The sequence below is a fragment of the Vitis vinifera genome, chromosome 3 (assembly GCF_030704535.1).
Source record: "Vitis vinifera cultivar Pinot Noir 40024 chromosome 3, ASM3070453v1".
NCBI classification, from domain to species: domain Eukaryota; kingdom Viridiplantae; phylum Streptophyta; class Magnoliopsida; order Vitales; family Vitaceae; genus Vitis; species Vitis vinifera.
The window spans coordinates 1,661,419-1,674,919 of record NC_081807.1 but is presented as its reverse complement, the minus strand read 5'-3'; the positions used below and the strand labels follow the sequence as shown (position 1 = coordinate 1,674,919).

The 13,501-nt window shown below is 35.6% G+C and overlaps 3 protein-coding genes across 7 annotated transcripts; 1 reads left to right on the top strand and 2 right to left on the bottom strand.

The window, feature by feature from the left end:
* Positions 1-208: 208 nt before the first annotated feature.
* On the bottom strand, positions 209-4,045 carry LOC100243471 (basic leucine zipper 23). The gene is made up of 3 exons (XM_002278800.4): positions 3,942-4,045; positions 2,552-3,508; positions 209-655 (listed from the first exon to the last, which is right to left on the bottom strand). The coding sequence occupies exons 2-3, from the start codon at positions 3,346-3,348 to the stop codon at positions 631-633; spliced, it is 822 nt and encodes a 273-aa protein (XP_002278836.1). The 5' UTR covers positions 3,349-3,508; positions 3,942-4,045; the 3' UTR covers positions 209-630.
* Positions 4,046-6,486: 2,441 nt separating this feature from the next.
* LOC104878349 (uncharacterized) lies at positions 6,487-9,339 on the top strand. Its single transcript, XM_010648566.3, has 3 exons — positions 6,487-6,899; positions 8,180-8,525; positions 8,640-9,339. Exons 1-3 carry the CDS (start codon positions 6,579-6,581, stop codon positions 9,143-9,145), a joined length of 1,173 nt encoding a protein of 390 aa, XP_010646868.1. The 5' UTR covers positions 6,487-6,578; the 3' UTR covers positions 9,146-9,339.
* Positions 9,340-9,441: 102 nt separating this feature from the next.
* Positions 9,442-13,103, bottom strand: LOC100245139 (protein kinase STUNTED). 5 transcript variants are annotated; one of them, XM_010648547.3, is made up of 11 exons: positions 12,803-13,103; positions 12,322-12,560; positions 12,159-12,232; positions 11,955-12,073; positions 11,752-11,867; positions 11,103-11,651; positions 10,766-11,014; positions 10,523-10,686; positions 10,202-10,429; positions 9,971-10,120; positions 9,442-9,887 (listed from the first exon to the last, which is right to left on the bottom strand). In XM_010648547.3, exons 2-11 carry the CDS (start codon positions 12,458-12,460, stop codon positions 9,630-9,632), a joined length of 2,046 nt encoding a protein of 681 aa, XP_010646849.1. In that variant the 5' UTR covers positions 12,461-12,560; positions 12,803-13,103; the 3' UTR covers positions 9,442-9,629. The 5 variants fall into 5 exon arrangements, with proteins under 5 accessions (XP_010646849.1, XP_010646856.1, XP_010646857.1 ...); XM_010648554.3 differs by lacking the exon at positions 12,803-13,103 and adding an exon at positions 12,685-12,791; XM_010648555.3 differs by lacking the exon at positions 12,803-13,103 and adding an exon at positions 12,644-12,663.
* Positions 13,104-13,501: the final 398 nt, after the last annotated feature.

Here is a 13,501-nt window from a genome sequence, read left to right as displayed (position 1 = left end):
ATTTTGAGTTCAATTCACCCATCGCAAAAACAAATCTGGAGTTTGGATCTCAGGAATTGAGGTTCGCAACTCACCTGTTCACGGCTCATAGTGGGGAGACGTAAAACATCCCACCTTCCCTAAGTTCTGTTCTGTAATTGAGCAATAAAGAATTCATATGGCTCAGAAAGAAAGAAAAACTGATTTAAGAACTGAAAAATCCAAGAGAAACACAGCAAACTGATACATCAGACAATTATATGCCATTGTAAGGTTTAAGAAGGCTGAGATTGAAAAGGAATTTGGGCATCATAGAAAACCAACAGGTTGGTCTCTGGTCATTAGTCCTCTAGCTACATACCCATTAAACTTTCCACTTTCCACTTTACAGAACATTCCACTAAACAAGGACTAAAGACCATAACAAAACAAAGTAACAAACTACAACAGGAGCACATCCATATAGCGTGGAGCTCAAATCCAAATAGAGAAGTCAGCAACTGCCATAAGAAAGAGAAAAAGAAGAACAAATGAAATAACACAAAATGACCTACCTAAGGGGAAGGTGACACTGCAGTTCCATAAAACTACTTATTGGAAGGCAATATACAGCCTTAAGATCAGAAGACATCCATATTTTTTGCTTTTCAACTAGCTGTTGCTGCCCGATCCTCTCCTAATAAAATAAACACAATGATAATGAGTCAGAAAAAGCCGACAAGGAATAAGTTGTAGATGCAATAGAGTTATATTCAAGTCTGTCATATACACAAGACTAAAGCTTATTTATAGGAAAAAAAGAAGGGAACATAGAAAATACAGTCCATCTTACTATTGTTGTTGCTGGTGCTGCTCTTTTTATTTTGACAAGTCAATTCATTTTATCCAAAAGCAATTACCTTATATACATACTAAAGAACCACTTCAATATGTTCATTCACATGATTACTGCTACTGGTCAATTGCTTAGCACTTCATGGAGAACAATATTGTAAATGCCTATCCAGATCAATCACCAGGCACCTTATGAAGAATAATATAGTAAATGCTCATCTAGATCAAACATTTTCTTGCTTTTTGATAGGACAAATGAGAGAGGAATGCAGCTTGAGGACAGCAAATGATGTGCCCAGGAAGTGCCACTCCTATATGGGAGAGAGAAAATCAGCAGAAAAGAAAAACCATAACGAAAAATTAAGGGCCTGTTTGCAAAAGTTTTCAAACACAGTTTTTGAGAATAGTTCTTAAAAACAGTTCCCAGTTGTTTTAAAAAACAAAACTCTTTTTGGGAAGTCAAATATGAAAAATAGTTTTTTGGGGGCCATTCTCAATGAAAGTACCATGAGTTTATGAACAACGCTAAAGTTTTTTAAAGTGTTCTTCATATTTTCAATTGTTGCTTAGAAACCATAAAAAAATAACTGAAAACACCTAAAATTTGTTTTCAAAAACAGCTTGTTTTTAGAACAAATTATTAGAAAATTGTTTGCCAAATGTGTTTTCTGAGTTAGAAAATTGTTTTTTATTCTAAGGAACAGAAAACTGTTTTCAAGAACAGTTTTCAAATAGAGTCTAAGTGTCCATTTGGATACACTTTGTGTTTTTTAAAATCAGGAAATATTAATAACTCCTATGTCAAATGTAAAAATTCTTAAAGATTTACATAAAAAAGGTAATGATTTTTAAAAAAATGTTTAAAAATATTTAAGTATTAAAAAAATTTCACTACCTCAAATTTAAAAAAATTTTAAAGTAGTTTTTAAGGATATAAGGTAAACAACCTATAAGGTAAAATTTTTGAAGTAATTTTTAAGGATTTAAGGATATTAAGTAACAGAAACATTTGTTGGCTGAACATAAGCTATTCGTTTAAAATCAAATAACATTTTAGCTAGTAATACTTAAAACATGGCATCTAATACAGGCTACCTTAAATTAAAACACTCTTGATATTACAGAACACCACCAACACAAATTTGACAGTATAAGAATAAAGATGATATATATACCACAGGCAATGACCATAAAACGTATTCTAAGAAAGACTATGCACTTGACAATAACATAAAGTTATCTTAGACACCCCATAAATTGACTGCAAGGTTACAGCAAAGATAGGTTTGAATTGAAAGAGAATGATTGACACAAGCTGGAAAAGTTGCAATAATTCTGTTTAAGATGAGTCACTAATTAGGAAATTGCTGTTATCAAAAGCCCAAGCAAAGTTGGCTCATGATGCAATATATTCTATATCAGCCATAATCATTTGCCTTGCCACCCAAATTTGCACCAAACAACTAACAAGGTTGAAAAAGTGTTTTGAAGTACACAACCATCTGTTTTAAGATTATCAGTCACTCATTTGACCTGTTTCCAAACTAATTAGAGAGTGAGGTGAGAAAAAGTCTCCAAGAAATATAAGAAAGTCATCGAGTATCCATGGCAAAGATGAAGAAACTTATCAACTAAATTGCGTTATGCATAGTTAACTTAAACAAACTCAATTATACTAATTCAAATGGATAATAAGCCCAAGGAAGGGGGAAAAGTGAAAAAGGCACTCAGGTTTCACCTTCTCTTATTTGGGATGGAAGAATTGGCGGTTATCCCATTCCCAACTCCACAACCAGGAAGCTCCTTTAGTGCAGCGCTTGGATTCCCCACACACGGTATATTCTCAAAATCACAACCGTTAAATCCTTGACCATTTAAACCTGCAGCTTCCCCATTTTTGGCTTCCACCCCTGGATGAAGGCAATAAACCTGATCATCACACTGCAGGTTACATGGGTTCATCACAAAAGCCCCAGACAAGCTTTGATTGACCATGTTTGGATATCCGTCCCCACTCTTGGCTGATTTCTGATAAGGAAATGATCCAATCTCTCCTTCAATCCTTCCCCTGATATCCACAAGCAAGCACTTGAGCCTTGCAACCTCTGCCTCCAATGCAGCCTGCCCCTGCAACCTCTTCAACAACTGCTGATTCAGAGACCTCAATCTCACAACCTCATCCTCCAAGGATGCGGCCCGAGCCTTCTTCTTCTCCCGATACTTTCGAACTGCTTCCCTATTGCCCAATGGGCGTTTCTTTGATTTCTTCTCTGCAGACTCTGCTGTATCATCCGTCGCTATGTTGTCCTCAGCTGGAGCCGGTACGATTTTGGTGTGAACATGAAAACAAGTGTGTGTATGTGAAAAATCAGGCCCGGGTGGATTACATGTATGAGTATGAGTGCAAGCATGAGTATCCTTCAGAATTTCATCAAAAAAGCTATCCATAGAGCAACTGCTAGGAAGGTCCGCCATATTTGGACTCGAAAATACATCTTGGTTTGAAAAGTCAAGTTCTCCGTCGTCCATGGCCATTCAGAACCACAAAATCAAGTAACAGAGTGATCAATTTGTGATCCTGAAATCAACCCAGATGAATTTTGCTATCAATTCTCGATGAGAATCGATGGAGTAAACAAGTCTCGATGGATCTTAGTATACTAGAACTGGGGTGTCTTGGAAAATCCACAAAACCCTGGAAAACAGAGACGAAGATAAGCAAAAAAAGCATAATCCAGATCGAAAATTGTGGTTGCGAACAGAAGCAAAAATGGGATTCCCAAATGGGTTTCCGAACCAATCAATCAAACCAAAACCGTCAATTATGCGTCTACATACAAGATCACTTTCCCGACTTCAAAACCCAAATGAGCTAGTAAAAACAGACAAGTAACAAACTAAGAATTCAATCAAATAATAAAACAAAGGGGAAAAATAATCCAAACTCCCCCATTCAAATAATTAGATAATGAAAATAACTGTTGTCACTAAGGTCCAAATGGAGAATGAAAACAGAAATGATGAAAACCACAACTTTGTAACCCTAAAAGAATGAAGAGGATTGGTTGGAAAGTAATGGGAAAGAGTGCAGTTCAATGGAAATTTGAAACCCTAGAAAGTGGACGTACCAGGAGAGAGCCATTGGTTCAGTCGTGTTCAGAGATTCCACAAAAGAAATCAGTCTGTCTTCGCTCTTAATTTATACGTAATCAAGGGACTGGTTTGCAAATTAAAAAAAATTGGAATTATCGAGTGCTGCAGGTGACTGTGATAGCCCTCTACAACTTGCAATTATGACCATTGAATGGGTAAATCAAATTTATCATATCTTAATCGGGGGTGGATCAAGTGATTAGCGTGAATAATTTGGTACAAATATGACTTACGAATACCATATCAAGTCTCTAGGGTTGTAAGAAAATAAAAAAGCCGACAAAAACCATGTAAATTATGAAAAGCACTTTTGTAGGGATGTAAACTCTTATCATCAAATCGACTTGATTTGGAATGATTATAAAAATTGATTTAGATAAGAATTTTGAAAATCTATTTCCGTGTGTTTGACTTTTAGCTTTTTTATTTTTTTAATATATAAAGATCCGTATAAATATTTTAAAGTAATTCTCATAATCCTTTCAGTAAGATCCTAAAAAACGTCTTTAATATATATATAATACTTAAAAAAAAAATTATTTAAGTGTCAAAAATATTAAAAACGTTTTTTTAAATTACTCTCAAACTCACTTTTAATTAAACATTAAAAAATAGTATTAATTATATTTAAAAAATTGGATTTAAGACTTGAATTAACTCGTATCTAAAATATTATTTCAAAGCAAACCAAAATTAGTTCAAGTTTTTCATTACTAACAGGTCAATTTGATTTTGATTCTAATATAAATTAATCATATTAATTCGACTAATCACACTTTTTTAAACCTCGTATCAAAACATTTACCTATTTTTAACTTCACTTGAACACAAAAAAAGTGAAAAATTGATATCAAAATGAATTATGGTATATAGATGTGCAATAATATCATTTAAATATGTTTAAAATAAAAACATGATTACTAAAATTTGATTGATTTACCAAAATACTATTGAAGTTAAAAAAAATCTTACCATTAAATAACATTTTTATATTATTATTAAATGTTTATATCTAATCTCACTCAAACCAAATTGATATAAAATAAGAGCACTATAAAATTATAAAAAATATGATTATATATTAAAAAGTATTATTAGGGTCAATGATTGAAATGTCGTGATATATCGGAGAAATATTATTCAAGTTTTGCATAGTTTTGAAATGATAAGTATGTGGAAATTTTGTTCACATGAAATTTTGATTTTTTTTTTCCTTATTCTTTATCGAAGTATTAATGATATATCGATATTTCAATGTCATGTCAACACTTTTTTTAAGCTGTATTGACTTAAACTCAAATGTCTTTATCGTTAGGCCTAGAGTTAATCCAAGTCCTATTCTTGTTCGTCGCGTTAAGGCCCACTTCATTAATTATCATCGTTTTAAAGGTATTTTTTAATATTTTTATGAGCTTTTATCAATTTTTATTTTACCATAAAATCAAGTTATCTATGTGCAGAAATTATATTTTAATCATTGATTAGGATTAAAAAGAAAAAATATGACGCGTGATAGCAAGGTATGGTGCAACCGACAGCACTGGATTATTTTGGCGGCGGATCCTTGGGCATCGAGGTGTTTATAGGCTTATAGCTTAAAGTGTATATCCTTATCCACCGTTGGATTTAGAAGCCAAAGGCGATGAGATGGTGGGCCAGTGCAAGCCGGATTTGAAGGCTAGATATTAAATCTTGAATGTTTATGATGAGAATATGCCCATTTTTAATGAAAAATAAATATTTATTATTGTAATTATTAATTAATTAATAGTAAAAAGGATATGTTATTGTTTTAAAATTTTTGTTTTTAATATTAAAATTTTGAAAAAAAAGAGGGAATTTTTTAAAATAATTCTAGTAAGGATAAAATTTTTTAATAAAAATTGAAAAATTCATATTTTGGGGTCATATGAAATTTATTGAATCATAAGTTAGTTGAATTTTTGAAATGCATGCATGGAATAAATTTAATTTTAATATTTTATTCAAATTTATTTAGAATATTTTTCATATTAAATATTTGTGGAAAGGCCACATGCATGAACTTGATAGATGTTACAATAGTCAAACTAAATCATAATTATAATTCCAAATAATTTTTCAATTTATTATATACCACACAAAATATTAATTTTCTCACTTATTTCCAATATTATCATAATTCTGTCTCTTTTAATTGAAAGTTACCCATCCAATCACACAATAATATGACCAAATCATTTTGATACATTTAGTAGTAAAATTAATAAAATTTATTATTTTATTTATTTATTTTAATCTAATAATTAAAATATTTATTATTAATTTCTAGAAAATTATTTCCATTTTTCTGTCACACCTGTTGACTTTGCTCCAATCACTTCAAAAGCCATCGTGGCCAAATAATGTATTCCATTCCCACAGAAACTGCCAAGCTGTAAACATCCGTGGTAACTTGTGAGAATATGGATAACGACCAGGGGCAAAGGGGTCAGAATGGAAAAAGAAAACGCGGGAAGCTAACCGTTATGAAGTACAACCCCCACACATCATACTTCTATGCCAAACGCATATTTTTGCTCTCTCTAGAATTCTCCAAACACACACTTTCTGTACATTTTCCTCAATAAAACATGTTTATAGTCATCTGGGTTTGGGTTTTTTCAGTACTGATTAATCAAATGATTAAGGGTTTTGATAGAACTGTTCACAGTCTATTCATAGTTGAAGATTGTAACATCTTGGTGACTTATTTTTTGGACTTATTTTTAGAAGAAATATGTGGGTTAATGCCAGTTTGGTGTTTGGTTTTTGTCCCAAGAGAGTTTGATCATATCATAGTGGTTTTATGTTGGTCCCCTCTATCAAATATGTCTAGATGCAGTCCATACCCTCCATTGGGGTATGTGTGGAAAGGTGTTTGTGGCGAGGCCTTAGTGGAGTTGGTGATTAAGGTTGGTTGATCATTTCATGCACTGTTGATTTCAATTCTTGAATGTTGGTTTTAGTGGGTGGTACTGTCTCATTGTATGTATGATGTTGAATGGGAGTGTAAAGAGACGACTCCGATTCTTTTGTGTGTTGTTTTGGGTTTTTGTGAAGAGATTTCTCAAATGGGTAGGTTGATTTTGAAGCTTTTAGGTCACAAATTTTTGAGGTATAGTTTTTGGTATTGTGAAAAAGGGGAAATCCCTGTTCAGAGTTTTATCCTTATCCAATCATCGAGCATCATGCTTTTCTGATCTCCTTGAATCAAATCACTCCTTATATAGTCATTGCTTTGTCATAAATGGCCTGGCCATCTTAGATGAGTTATTGTTATATTGTTTGTAGTTAGTGACACCCTCCTTGGAGAAATCTTCCTTGGATTTAAGCTGTAAAATTTCTCGAAAATTCCCACTTTAGTTTTTGGATCATTGTTCCTCCCACCTAAGAAATTGACTGTTGAGATGCGGTTGAACAGGGTATCTGTTAGATGTGCCTTGCCAGAAGGGGATACCATGGATGGTCTATTTTCTGATCAAATTATGAGTTTTCTGTATAAATGCTTTTCAATTCCTTCAGCAACATGCTAAAAATGAATAATCATCTGTCAGCACTTCCTGTGTGAGGGGTCTATTCCAGAACATAGTTTGACATCTACCTGTTTCTCATAGCAATAAATTTTTGTCTTTATTTTTGTTATGATTTGGCTGCATTGAAAACATGTTTAATAAAAATTTCTACTTTGTCGTATTGGTGTCAGTGTGCCATCCTATAAATGGAATCTTCTGTTTGGAATTAGCATATGAAGGGAACTGGAGAAAATTTATGTCGAAGGAAAATGTTTCCCATCTACCAGCTTACATATCATTACTGGTTGCTGGAAGAGATGTTGAATGCAGGTTTTCAAAGTTTTTATATTTTAAGGCAAAACTTTGATTCGCATAAAGGAAGACCTGTGTGTAAATGGAAGAGCCTGGTTCCTTCTGGAAAAGCTTAATGCGTAGTTTATCAGTTTTAAGGCAGTCAATCAATGACTTTGAACCATGTCATTTTTAATTTTCTCATCTAGGAAATCATGCTAAGTAGTACTCATGTCAAAGAGATTGGTCTGCCATTCTATTACCAACTTCTTCAAATGCCGAGCTAGTGAACATGCAAAGAAGCTGCATTTCAAGCTTTCTTCTTTCTATTAGTTTTTGATATTGCATACTTTGGTTTTTGTATGATATTTTATCCCTGCACTTCAAAGGTCAAGAGAGAATGGGCAGCAGCTGAGAAGGAAAGGAAGAAAGAGAAAAGGAAGCAGAGGAAGAAGAAGAAGGAAAAAACAAGAGAAAAGAGAAAGATCAAGAAGAAAGAGCAGAGTTCTGATAAGAGGAATTGGAGTGGTTGGAATGCAATTGATTGGGAAAAAAGTGACCACCAAAAGAAAAGGGAGTATGAACCCCAAAAATTGGAGAACTTCAACCTCAGTGAAGAGCTGGAGCAGCACATTGTTTCTGAAAGCCTTGGTCATTCTTTTTACAATGGCGAGAACTTCAACAGAAGAAAGCCCTGCTCATTTCCCTGTTGCTGCCATAAGCTCCATGATGATGGTTACCATGTTTGCTCTTTCTCTTTGAAATTGGCTGCAATTTTCAGGTCTTTTTTCTTTTTCCTTTTAATCTTCTTGCGGATGATAAAATCTTGCCTCTTTGTTATTGTTCCAGGAAACATTATCTGGACTGAATTTCTGCCACAAAAGCATATGGATCCAAAAGTACAAACCACTCCCAACAGGATGGAGAAGTTTGAAATGGATGCTACACCTGACAAAGTTCATATCTTTCCCACTTCAGGCCTGTGCGAATATGTTGCCCAAGGGATGGATCCTAGACCTGGCTGGATGCTGTGCCATTCTGCCTCTCAGAGAGCCACCAATGAGGGGGCCACTGAAACTGTTCCGATGACTTGTATCACTGAAAGTCACTCACTGCATGAATCGCAGCTCAGAGAGCTACTTGAGAATTGGGTTCCAGATCCACAGCTGAGTGAGCATACTGAATTTGATGATCAAGAGTGGCTCTTCGAGACAAGGTCAGTCCAAAAGAACACAACTGAGTGGTCTAAACCTATCAGTGATGACTTACGTCATGGGAGCTCCACCCTATATCCATATGCCAGGTACTTGCCCAAGGCTGATCTATATGCTTTGCCATTTACAATAATATTCTGAAAACTGTTACTGAAGACATAATCTTCATAATGTGAGTGATTAGGAGCTGTGTCAGTGGGAAATAAGGAATGAATTACTTTATTCATTCTTCCCTTTTATTGAATAGACTTTTACCTGCATTTCTGTCCTTTAAGATACTGTTAATAAGATCTGTTTTAGGGTTGCAGTATACCAGGGATCAACCCTTTTTTTTTTTCATGTAGAGGTAGTCATCTGTAGCAGAAGTTTCGCCCATATGGCAAGTGCTGCAACATTTAGCAGAAGCTCAACTTTTCAAAACTGAAACACTAGACTAGTTTGATTCCCTTAATATGCAATGGGATTTCTATATTTTTAAATTTACAAACCACCTCATCATCGGGTGCAAACATTTACTTTCCTTGCCTATATGGGGACAAACTACACATCCCACAACCTAGATTGGCATAAAAACACCAAGTGAAAAGTACAAGTGAAAAGGTATTTTAACAGTGTACAAGAGAAGCTACTCTAAGCTTGATGATCTGCTCCATCTTCCTTTCATATATTCCTCTAAGGAAAGGCGGTTGCCTTGCTCCATGCTGCTGAATGATGTAAAATTATCATCCACATCAAGCAAAGCAAGACCCAGGTGTGACTCTGCACTTGAATCTGGATAAACTTCATCATCATTTTCATCCTGATTTTCTAAATCATGTTGATCTTCAATTTGGGAGTTCACCCACTTAGCAACATCTTTCTCCCCTCTCAATAGCTTCAGTATCTGGGATGAAGAGAAGGTAAAAATGGAGTTTTCACCTGAGTTCAACAGCAATAGCTAGGAATAAAGATCAAAATTATTCTTACCTGGCTTATTTTGGGGCGACGCCTGGCTGCCTGTGTGATGCAAAGTGTAGCTGCAAGAACCGTTCTTTGCATTTGAACCTCATCAAATTTTCCATCCAGGTCTGGATCCATTATACTTCTTAGATTTCCACTCTCCAATATTGGTTTTGCCTGAATTCAATGTAGGGAATGATACACATGAAAAGAACTTTCACACTTGACAAGGTTTCATTTTATGGAAAAGGTCCTTACCCACATTACCAAGCTTTCTTGGCCCTTGGGGCTCTCAGAACCAATTGGCTTTCTTCCTGATAATAATTCAAGGAGAACCACACCAAAAGAGTAGACATCGATTTTATCACTGACTTTACCATACATGAAATACTCAGGAGCAAGATACCCAAAAGTTCCAACTACATCGCCATGTGTTAGAAAGGAAGAAGTTGTGGGTCCCCATATAGCGAGGCCAAAGTCGGCTAACTGTGAGAAAAACATTTGGAAATGTTAGGAATCTGTGATTTTTTTTGGATGGTGACTGCCATAATTATCATCTATATCAGTTAGGTGGAACACCTGTGGTTCAAAATCATTGGAAAGAAGAATGTTTGAAGACTTGATATCTCTATGAATAACAGGTTTAGAACACTCATTGTGTAAGTAGTTTAGGGCTTCTGCAACGCCTACAGCTAAATTGAATCTCACTTCCCATGACAATGCTGATTTGTGTTTGATGCTACCTGCATCAGAAACCAAAATCATGTCAGCATAATTTGTAACAATATCAAACAAGAAAAATGGAACTCAAAGAAGCCTTACCATGTAGGTTTTCCTCTAAACTTCCTCTAGAAAAGAACTCATACACCGAAATTAGATGACTATCTTCAAGGCAGATCCCAAGCAGAGGGGCAATGTGTCGGTGCTTCAATGAGGACATGATATTGACTTCCATGGCAAAATCCTTCCATGCTTCTTTGGATGACTTCAGAACCTTTACTGCCACTTGTTTGCTGTTTGGCAGAATACCCTTGTATACACGGTTACATCCTCCTTTCCCAATCAGATTTTCTGTAATGGAAGCATAAATTTAGGAAGGGCAACACTCAAAAAAAGGAAAATGAAATCGGGTTAATTCAAACCAAATTAGGGGTACAACCTGAGGAGAATTGAGAAGTTGAAGCTTTCAAAACCTCATGACTGAACCACCTGCAATCAGATGAGTTTGTTTTGAGGAGAAGTTCTAGTTCTTTAGGCAGCTCTACCCATGAAGATGATCTATTCTGGTTAATCTTATTCGTGAACTGACCAATCCCGCTACCCAAAGGACTTTCTGTTTTATCTGGGCATTGAGGAGTTTCTGGCGGAGAACGGTCTGGTAAGCTCATTACCCACTGCACAACAGACATTGTTCTTCCATTTGGAGCCTGTGGGATCACCGAATTAGTCCTTCGCAGTAGGGGCCAACCAGGCCTTTGCTCTGAAGGGTCTCCAACAAAAAGTGAATTCGATCTCCTGGAAACTTTCTTGTGTTCATTGCCCAGGCTGAAGTTGTTGTCCTTCAGGCCTTTATCTGATCCTTCTTCATAGCTCTGAAGTACTACAGAACTGGCTCTTTCAATATCTGATGCCTCAGAATCAGCAAATTCAGATTGTGTTTCTCTGGGATTAGAGTTCCCAGGTAGATAAAAGCTCGGTCTGGGATCACCTTCAAGCCATTACACAGTAAAAAACGAATTTGAAATTTCAGTTTCTAGGAGAAAATCATGTAATTAGAACTTTTCTTTGGTTACAAGTTGGTATCAGACCTGGTATTTGGCCATTGGAACACCTTCTGAAAACAACCTTCCCATTGTGAATAGCGAGAACTTCAGTGTCAGAGGGCAGCCTCTTTGCGCAATATCTAGCCATTGAAGCCCAACCCCTGAGAAAAATCCCTGCCTATAGTTGTCAGAAAAGAACCAAATGAAACCGAAAATAGTCCAAATTTTGAGCTTCTACCTCCCCTTACCCAATTGCATTTTTCCAGTTTATCCCCACAACAACAGCTGCAGCAGCACATCTCTTGGCCTCTCTCACCAGAACCCTTTTGATTGATCTTCCTGGTAAGACCTGCCCAATGAGATCCACCTGAAAAACCCGAAAACATGAAACCTCAAGTCAATTCTTTTTCACCAAATGAAGGAGAAATTATCAAAATTTGCAAATTTCATACCTGCTTTATATCGCAGAGGCGTTCATGAACCTCCAAATAGCCCTCCAACAAGAGCTTATCTCTCAAAGAAAGATCTGAAAAATATAAATTCATTCCACCACTGTTAAGACCTATGATCAGAAACAACAAAGGGAATCCAAAAGGGCATGAGAGCAACCACAACCTTCACTAACATGAACTGCAACCACACAATCTCCGGGTTCTGCAACTTTCACTATAGCCCAATTCAGCAGCTCTCTGCTATGGCTGTCAACCCTAATACCCACCAGCACATTCTTCTTCTCAACAACCTCAACTGTCATTGTATCCTCTTGTTCCTCCTCCTCTCTCTATTTGCAGAGTCCTCTGCAAATTTTCACTAGGTAAAAGTCTTTCCAATTCTTGAAATCATCATCTCAATCTCTGCAACAAAAAGCTTCCATCAATGGTGATATTATACTCAGACCTCCCAACTCTGAATTTAATTGATACCCATTGAGCCAAACCTCAAAATTTAAACAAAAACTAGGAAAATTCCGATGCCCACCATGGATGAAAATAAAAAAGAAAAGTCCCACAAGATCTTTGAATTATTGACTGAAAATTTTACTAAAAAAAATGCTGAATCAACAAAAAATAAGTATGACCCGACAACAGAATTGTACCTAAAATTTGTTCCCATTCAGCCCCACACATGCTTTAAAAATGGGATTGCCGCCAAAGATTCGTCAGCTATACCAACTCTAACTACATTCTGAGGCTGAGAAAATATTTTAAAAAAATTAAAGAAAAATTAAATTAGTGATGTGGTGATGAAAAAAGCTTGGTTAATCAAATGGGGTTGCTTTTAAAAAAAAAAAATAGTGGAAAATCAAGAAGTTTTTGAGAGTGAAATTTGAGGGTGAAGAAAGTGTCGGCAAGGAAGAGCCTTCCCGAGAAAAGAGGGAAGGAATTTATCAGTGTAGAAAAAAAGGAGGGGAAGGACAGAGGATTTATATTTTGACCGTTAAAATACCGGCTTCGCGGCAAACCCTGCGTAGCCAGTCCCTAATCCGAAAATTTTGACCGGCTACTACGGGTTGACGACAGGGTGATGCTAGCGAAAAGACGAAATTGGCCCTATGTTAACCTATTTATCAGCGCCTTGTGCCCTATAATCACAGGGCTACCTTGGGCATTGTAGTGGCTTTATTTGACTCTATTTGAAATTCAAAATGAGTGTGAGAAATTGGAGAAGTGGGATACGTTTCAAAAATCGGTAAAATTTGCTATTAAAATTAGTTTGAAAAATTGTAAAATTCTGGAAAATTATTTAAAAATTTTAATTGGTGGGCATGAAAGAAAGAAATTTTAAAGACAAGATG

What these genes read in the sequence shown, in the direction of transcription:
- LOC100243471 (XM_002278800.4), bottom strand. Translation starts at nt 3,348, where the DNA reads ATGGCCATGGACGACGGAGAACTTGACTTTTCAAACCAAGATGTATTT. An exon ending in TCCATCCCAAATAAGAGAAG is followed by an intron (nt 656 to 2,551) that starts GTGAAACCTGAG and finishes TTATTTTATTAG; the next exon opens with GAGAGGATCGGGCAGCAACA.
- LOC104878349 (XM_010648566.3), top strand. Translation starts at nt 6,579, where the DNA reads ATGTTTATAGTCATCTGGGTTTGGGTTTTTTCAGTACTGATTAATCAA. An exon ending in TAGTGGAGTTGGTGATTAAG is followed by an intron (nt 6,900 to 8,179) that starts GTTGGTTGATCA and finishes TGCACTTCAAAG; the next exon opens with GTCAAGAGAGAATGGGCAGC. An exon ending in CCATAAGCTCCATGATGATG is followed by an intron (nt 8,526 to 8,639) that starts GTTACCATGTTT and finishes TTATTGTTCCAG; the next exon opens with GAAACATTATCTGGACTGAA.
- LOC100245139 (XM_010648547.3), bottom strand. Translation starts at nt 12,460, where the DNA reads ATGACAGTTGAGGTTGTTGAGAAGAAGAATGTGCTGGTGGGTATTAGG. An exon ending in AACTTCTCAATTCTCCTCAG is followed by an intron (nt 11,015 to 11,102) that starts GTTGTACCCCTA and finishes CTTCCATTACAG; the next exon opens with AAAATCTGATTGGGAAAGGA. An exon ending in GTCGCCCCAAAATAAGCCAG is followed by an intron (nt 9,888 to 9,970) that starts GTAAGAATAATT and finishes TCTTCATCCCAG; the next exon opens with ATACTGAAGCTATTGAGAGG.